The 8,409-nt window shown below is 41.2% G+C and overlaps 1 protein-coding gene across 5 annotated transcripts in view; it reads left to right on the top strand.

Moving 5' to 3' along the window:
* TASOR (transcription activation suppressor) overlaps positions 1–8,393 on the top strand; it is a 51,206-nt gene extending 42,813 nt beyond the window's left edge. For 3 of the 5 annotated variants that reach the window (XM_058678445.1, XM_058678446.1, XM_058678447.1), the window contains exons 19-24: positions 2,606–2,728; positions 3,566–3,725; positions 4,450–4,558; positions 5,966–6,144; positions 6,315–6,479; positions 7,330–8,393. In XM_058678445.1, the coding sequence (XP_058534428.1) occupies positions 2,606–2,728; positions 3,566–3,725; positions 4,450–4,558; positions 5,966–6,144; positions 6,315–6,479; positions 7,330–7,859 (1,266 nt within the window). In that variant the 3' untranslated portion in view covers positions 7,860–8,393. Of the gene's footprint in view, positions 1–2,605; positions 2,729–3,565; positions 3,726–4,449; positions 4,559–5,965; positions 6,145–6,314; positions 6,480–7,052 lie in introns of all 5 variants that reach the window. The other 2 variants (XM_058678448.1, XM_058678449.1) reach the window with 2 other exon arrangements.
* The last annotated feature ends 16 nt before the right edge of the window (positions 8,394–8,409 follow it).

The following is an 8,409-nucleotide window of genomic DNA, read 5'->3' on the forward strand; positions in this document are numbered from 1 at the left end:
ATGAACAGATTTCCATCCACTGGTCTGTTCCCCAGATCGCTGCAATAGCCAGAGCTGGGCTGGTCGGGAGCCAGGAGCTTCTGGGTTCCAACATGGGTGTAGGAGCCCAGGCACTCGGTCATCCCCTGCCTTCCCAGGCGTCCTGGCATGGGGCTGGGTCAGAAGAGGAGAGCCAGGACTTGAACCAGCCACCATATGGGATGCCGGTGCTACCCACTGTGTATAGTGTATGGTACAAGACGTATTTTTTTTTTCAAATTGAAGCTATACACTGATATATTAGGTGTTTGTTTTGTGAAACAAATATGCTTGTGTGTGCTTATAAATGTGTAAAGTTAAAAAACTTGTAAATGATAATATTGCAACAATTTTATCAGTGATTTAATATTAGTAAGTGGTCATTAAACAGCAGCATTTTAGTTTCTTAAAGGAATGCCTCATTGTGAAGTAAATGCCTGCTCTCATTTACAGAATGGACTGAGTGACTCAGTTCTGCCTGTTACTATTTAAAGCAGGACTCTCATGAAGTTAACACGCCGTGAGCCAAGGGTGGCCCAGAGCCTCAGGCTCAAGGACATGCTCTTACGGCTTCTTGTTTTGGGAGGCAGTTCTTGATATGGGCGTGTTTAATGTGATGTGTCCGTGAAGAGCAGGAACATGAAAGAAGAATATGAGGACTCAGTAATTTTTCTTGTTTCTGGTGCATCTCACAGGAGTTCTGTGGTTGCATGTTTGTGCTGTGTGACCTACTATAGAGCCTCTCCGTTGCGCTACACTTCCAGTAACGTGTCCCCAAGCTACTTGTCAGTGCATAGCTGCCTGTGGCTTGTGGCTAGGTGAGAGTAAGTGAGACAGATGCACATTTCCCAGGTTACTCACCTTCCTGGTTTTTTTTTTTTTTTTTAGCAAATTTGTCACAATCATATTAAGGGAACAATAAATATATTTTATTTTTATTGGAAAGTCAGATATACAGAGAGGAAGATCTCCCATCTGATGATTCACTTCCCAGGCGGCTGCTTTGACTGGAGCTGAGTCAATCTGAAGCCAGGAGCTTGGTACCTCCTCTGGTCTCCCACGTGGGTGCAGGGTCCCAACACTTTGGGCCGTCCTCAACAGCTTTCCCAGGCCACATGCAGGGAGCTGGATGGGAAGCGGGGCTGCAGGGATTAGAACTGGTGCATTTAAGGCGAGGACTTTAGCCACTAGGCTACCACGCCGGGCCCTGTTAACCTACCTTTGTGTTGGCTAGACTGTTAATTTTCTTACATATCTGATAGGAAATTGGTTTTAAACATAGGACTATAAATAAAAGTATAAACTTTCTAAGTATTTCTGATTGAACTGATGTATTAGGTGAGGTGGTTATTTAAAAGTTGCATTTAAAACTGCTTAATGTAATACAGCAGGCCTGTTAGTAACTTAAGATTTTGATTAATTAATTAAACTTGTCTGAGTCAGGCTGAGAAACTCCAGAGCTTAGAGCTGTCAGTGTAGATCCTTTGCTCCAGGCCGTACAGCACTACCTTGGGTGTGGCATACCCAGGTGGCCCTGGAAGGCATTGTAAGCTGTGGCCAGGAAAGCTAAGTTTTGATTAATGCTGATGACTTTCTTTTTTTTTTTTTTTTTTTTTTTTTAGATTTATTTATTTTATTACAAAGTCAGATATACAGAGAGGAGGAGAGACAGAGAGGAAGATCTTTCATCTGATGATTCACTCCCCAAGTGAGCCGCAACTGCCAGTGCTGTGCCGATCCGAAGCCAGGAACCAGGAACCTCTTCCAGGTCTCCCACGCGGGTGCAGTGTCCCAATGCATTGGGCCATCCTCGACTGCTTTCCCCGACCACAAGCAGGGAGCTGGATGGGAAGTGGAGCTGCCGGGATTAGAACCGGCGCCCATATGGGATCCTGGTGCGTTCAAGGCAAGGACTTTAGCCGCTAGGCCACGCTGCCGGACCCAATGCTGATGACTTATATCGAGCTGTGAAATGAGTGTGACTTTGGACTCTCTGCTTCAGGGTTCTGAATTCTGTTGATAAACAAAGGCAGCTAGGGTAACTCTTACCATGTTGTCAGCACAAAAGGAACTATTAAGATGCAAGAGCCTACTTAGCATAGAGTTGTAAACTTGGCAGAAAATGGCTAGTGTGCAAATACCATTGTGCATAGTTAAGTTCTGTATGATTGCTTCTTTGAGATATTGTGCATTAAATGAGCTCATAGTGGTTTTACAGTGCTTTGTAACTCTGGCTAAGTATCGCAGTGATCCTGCCCTAAGTAGCCAAGGACACTCTTCAGGAAAAGGGAGAGTCTGGTAATGACTGGGCTTTGGATTTCCCATAGGGACTCCTGTACTAAACCATCGTTATGGGGTTTTATCCTGGCATTGAGTTGGTATTCAATGCTGTGATTATGTAACTGGTGAAGCCCTGGTTTCTAGACAATTCTTCCCTAAGAGTAGGTTTATTGATCCCCAGTCTTCTGGAATGTTGAGTTCATTATGAACAATGTCTTAGTAGCAGTTTAGCCTGTATTTCTGGTAATAGATTCATGCTTGCCAAGAAAATTTTTTTTGTGCTGATTTAGCTGTTTCTCTTCAACAGGAATATCTTACCAAATTAGGCAATACTGAATGTCATCCGGAACAGTTTTTGGAAAGAAGATCACAGTTAGATAAACTGTTGATTATTATTCAAAATGAAGACATCGCAGACTTCATTCATAAGGTGATTCTTTAAGTTCACAATTTGGGTCTTTAAAATGCTTAAGATAAGCTTTGAAGAAGATAAAGTGGCAGAAACCTTTGCATGAATCAGCTATGTTGGCTAAATTTCTACTGCAGTAAATGTTTAAATTGCACGTCATAGGTCTTTTCTCTCAAATAGAGCTAACAAGACTACCAAATCATTGAATGCCAGAAAATTTGCTAATTCTATATTACCCTTTTCTTCATTTCTATGAAATGACTATTCCAGCACATAGCTACTGCTGTCATCTGAATTCTGATTGTAATTACAAGGTACAAATATTTAAAATTTGTCCATTTTGGGTGCGGCACAGTAGGCTAATGGCTAAAGTCCTTGCCTTGCCTGCACCAGGAACCCATGGGGATGCTGGTTAGTATCCTGGCTGCTCTACTTCCCATCCAGCTCCCTGCTTGTGGCTTGGGAAAGCAGTTGTGGACTACCCAAAGCCTTGGGACCCTGCCCCCCCCATGGGAGACCTGGAAGCAGCTCCTGGCTGCTGGCTTCAGATCGGTTCAGTTCTTGGCATTGTAGCCACTTGGGGAGTGAACCAGTGGATGGAAGGTCTTTCTGTCTCTTCTCTCTGTCACTCTGCCTTTCCAATGAAAATAAATCTTTTAAAAACAAACTGTCCATTTTGTGTTTAAATGTCTGTTGAAGGGTCCTTTTTGTGTGTGTAGAAGGTGCCAGTGAATGGATGTTGTCTGTGTTGTGGGAAATGTTGGGAATATTGTTTTTGTGTTTGGCTTTCCAGATGTAATGGCCAAATATAAATGAACCATATTTGTTTAGTTAGGCTTTTTTTTGGCGTTCCCACAGGTCCCTGGCCTGGTGACCTTAAAGAAGCTGCCTTGTGTTAGTTTTGCTGGTGTTGACAGCCTAGACGATGTAAAGAATCACACGTACAATGAACTGTTTGTATCTGGAGGTTTTATTGTGTCTGATGATTCAATTCTAAATCCAGAAGCTGTCACAATTGGTAAGGTTTATGCATTGTTGGAAACATGTAACTTCCATTCTGCACCCCCACCCCAGGTTTTTAGGAAAAAGTTAGAAAAATGTCAGTAACTCACTTATCTGGATGTATTAGCCTGTTTTTTTCTGCCACTTGTAGGTAACAGTTCATTCCCATCTTCCCCTGAGTTTTTATTAATCTTACATTTCTTTCCCTTTCTTACATTGTACAAATAATTCCCACTGAGTCTTGTGTAAAGCCAGGCTGTCTGCCTGCTACACGTTGGGTATTTCATTGTTTCAAAATTCTTGCTTGCTGTTTCTTTCCATCTACTTGAAAGGCAAAAAGATAGAGATCGCAAATGCTTGTAAGAGTTAAGTATTGGGCTAGCCCAGTCCCGGAATCCAGAGCTTCATCTGGGCCCACCATGTGGGTATCAAAGGCCCAAGCATTTGAGCTATGATCTGCTTCAAAGGTGTGTTAGCCCGAAGCTGACTATCAAGTGGAACAGGTGGGATGTGATTCTTGCTGTCGTGGGACGCAGGTGTCTCAAGCAGTGGTTTAACTAGCTGCATCACAACGCCCCGCTCCTCAAATCTGGTGTGAAGTGTACTCCGTGTCCTTCAGACATGAGACGGAAGTAGAGTAAGGCAGTATGTGTTTATACTGAGCATGGAAAAACTGTGCTCCCTCCATTTTCAAGCTTGCCTGGACTTATTGTGTTAAAATGAACTTTTTCGTCTAACAGAGAGCCTTAAGAATTTCTTGACATTCCTTGAAGAACTTAGTACTCCAGAAGGAAAATGGCAATGGAAAATCCACTGTAAATTTCAGAAAAAACTGAAGGAACTGGGCAGGTAAAATTTGGAAAAGAGGTATATGATGATTATTTATTTCAAGTTTTGCTATGAAAAAATTTTTTTCCATATCTGACAGATCTTGTTCAGTCCTCATCTAGGCCTATAAATACTGTACAGCTGTCTAGATACTGACATATTTGGTATTCTTGCTCAAGTGGAAGTTTGCTGATGTTCTGATTCAATATGCTGTTTGAATGAATTAATCTTTGAAAGGCCGTTTTGTCTCCCCCATTCACTGGTTTGCTTCCCAAATGGCCAGCATCGCCAGGGTGGGAGTCCAAGTCTCCAGCATGAATGCAGGGTTGCCACCTGCTAGGTGCCTTCCAGGGTGCAGCAGGAGAGTGGAGGGGACAGTGGAGCTGGGGTTAGAACTCGGGGACTCCGAGGTACAAGTGTTATGCTCAGATGTGCTGTGACAGACAGCCACCGTGACAGTGACTGACAGCTATAGACAGTCACCACAGCAGCTCTGCTGTTCAGGTCTCCACTTCCCCAGATGAGTCACTGGGAGTCTGGCGTCGATGCATGCTCACAGGGCGGTTCATTCAAGCTCGAGTTCAGGTCCAAGCATCAGTGCCGCTGCGGTTCCGGGTTGAGACCCCAAGACTGGGTGGCATATTTATCACAGTCTAGGGAATTTCACATAGTTACACTCATGATTGGTTGACTTAAAACTATACACAGTTGCACTCATGATTTCCTAATCATTCAAAAAATGCAACTTGGCAGGTTTCTGTTAGTGAAGCAGACAAGTTTCAAACAGCGCAAAGTGGCGGGCTGTGGAACCAGAGCCTTATCTCTATAAGGCACACTAGGGGACCTTGCCACATTTGCCAGAAACCCATTTCACAGAAACAAAACTTGTGCAACTTCAGATTAGGCTAAGGCGTGAGTCACCTCGGCAACTTCAGATCAGGCCTAAGCTGATAGCTGGAATTCAGACGTCCCTCATAAGTTCGCAGAGGCTCAATATGCTGTGGGGCAAGCACTGTAATGGTGAGACCCAAAGGTGAATCTGTGTGGAGTTACTGGTGCTTTCAGAATAACCACTGTTGGTTTATACCTTGACATAAAGTAGCTGAGAGCCATGCATTGTTTTTTAAAGGAAAGATTCTGTGTGTGTGTGTGTGTGTGTGTGTTTGTGTAAATCTTAGGTCCCTCACTGAAATTTGAGCAGTAGTAAAGGTAGTAATTATAACTGGTTGAAATTTTAGCCTGCTGTGAAACTCTGGCCTCTCAGGCTATGTACCAAGAAACTTGAACTTGTAAGTGGATCTCAGAATTCCTGCTCTCCATGACAGCACTGCTGCATCAAGCTGAGAAACTGTGGTTTTAATCTAAAGCCAAAACTTCCATACTAACTTATAAGTGTGGATCCAGATACTAAACTGCTTCATTTCACAGATTGAATACTAAAGCTCTGAGTCTGCTGACGCTTCTGAATGTCTATCAGAAGAGACATCTGGTTGAAATTTTGTCATACCATAATTGTGATTCACAAACTCGAAATGCTCCAGAACTGGACTGCCTTATCAGACTTCAGGCTCAAAACATCCAGCAGCGACACGTCATCTTTTTAACAGGTAAAGAGACCACTTAGAGCTTTCCAGTTACATGTTGGAATGTGGTGTAAGGATTTCTGTAATACTGTGGTGGATGTTGAAAATGAAAAATAAGGACTTCTGAGGGCTCAACGGGCATTACTTGTCGATGTTGTTTTTAACAGTTCTATATGTGAAACTTTTTTCCTTAGATAAGCACATCAAGATGCCTTCAAGTTACACAGATAATGGAATAGTGGTTGCATCTACTGAAGAGTTTATGCAAAACTTTAAAAATCTTGTGGGCTATCATAACTCAGTCACAGAAGAAAACTTTCCACTGCTTGGTGCTAATGAAAACCTAGAGTCACAGTCAGGTAACTTTTCATCAGTTTTCATTTTCTTTCAGGCAGACAGGAAAAGAGGAGTGACTTTGCTGGGATTGTAGTCAGCTGAAACAACTCACCTCTAAGTAACCTCAGGGGGAGTATTTCAAGACATGTATCAGTAACACACAGCATGAACAAAATCTCATTTAACTATTGTAGCCAGTATGAGTTCTTGAGTTTTATCTTAGCCTGTACCTATGATGGCTTATGCGTTTTCTTCTTTGAGGGTATATAAGCTGTACTTAGACTGCTGTTGTCAGGAAAGGGGATGGATTAGGAAAACAGATATGGGAATTTAGTATTGGGCCACAAAATCTCCCCAGAGGTAAGAGGCAATTTAATTACAAGATAGTAGGGATTATCACAGCTTTAGTCTTTTGTGAAATGGCCTCTGCTTTGGTTTCAGTTCTGTGAAAAACGAAAGATATGCTTTTGTTCTTAATGAAAAGCAGAGATGATCAAGCATTTGAGCTAACCAGTGTAGTAATCCAGTGAAGTTAGATGTCAAAAATTTTATTTTGTATTTGTCTTGTCAAATACTGAATTACCGTATAACTTTAGATGCTGTTTTGACATTAACCCCTTTGGAGCTTGGAGTTGGGATTTCCCAACATTAAACGTGAACACATTTCGCAGAAGCTTTTAGCATCGGATTATCTGGACATTCACACCTAGTGTGAGTGTTGTGAATAAATGAACTTGTGGCAGAAGACCAAGCTTTAAGGGATTGTGGACTTGCAGACCCTGACGCGTTATATTGTGTGAGTAATGTATAATTTTAAAACTTAAACAAATTGTGTATTTCAATAGAGGAGGACTTTTTGTTTTTTAAATGTAGCTCTTTTAGAAAACGATGAAAAGGATGAAGAGGATATGTCTCTGGATTCAGGGGATGAGATCTCACAAATAGAAGTATGCAGCAATTTTCATTCAGAAATATTGGCAGAAGAAACCAAAGGATCATGTGGAACAAATCAAAATCAGAATTTTCAAACTGAGTTGCAGTTGTCTCTTGACATGCAAAAGAGGTCACTAGAAGATAAGACGTGTCAGACCGACTCTGAAGATGCAGCTTCTGTTGATATGGTCTGCTCAGAAGATGGGGACAGCGATTCAGCAGGGCAGGACTCCTCTGGCAGCAGTCAGGTCCATCAGAGTCAATTCAGTATGTGCCGTCAGGTTAGCCATTTTAATGTTGTCACTCATCAAACATTTCTGGGCATACCATATGTCCTTTCATCAACCCAGTCTGAAGAAACTAATCACTCTTTATCTGCTTATGCTCAAAGCGTAGATGGAGACAAACCCGCGTCTCCACTGAACTGGGGAAAAAAGGATTTTCCCCAGCTGTACTCAAAAGAGAAATAATTATAGCAACTTTTTTTTATATATACAAAGTAGGTTGTTTTGGATTTTTTTTTTCTTAAAGGTGAATTAACAATTTATATTTCATTCTCAAACACATTTCCTATCCTTTTTCAGTTTTTTTTTGTCTTATTTAAATCATGAATGCCCTTGTAACAGTTGTGAAAATTTAAATAAATATATTTTTTAAAGTTTACTTGAATTATCTCATGTTGGCACTTTTAAGTTTTACATTTGTATGTCATGAATATTTGGGCTTCAAATTGAAGCATATTTTGTATGTAAAATTAGATGTCCTTTAGGATGATAACAGGAGTGGCTTTACTTTTCATGTCAAATGATAAAAACTATGTTTTTGCTGAAATGATCAACTATTTTGATTTGAACTTTTGTACAGTGCTTTTATACAGTTGTAAGGCAGTAACAGACAATTTTGACTGATACCTCAAGATGTATCTGGCAATGTAGTTTCATTTAGATGATTATCTTTAGGCTTAAGGTTAAAAACTGTCATTAAAACTTTGGTTAACTTTCTCAGATTTTGTTACTTTCT

This window comes from Ochotona princeps, chromosome 21 (genome assembly GCF_030435755.1).
Source record: "Ochotona princeps isolate mOchPri1 chromosome 21, mOchPri1.hap1, whole genome shotgun sequence".
NCBI classification, from domain to species: Eukaryota; Metazoa; Chordata; class Mammalia; order Lagomorpha; family Ochotonidae; genus Ochotona; species Ochotona princeps.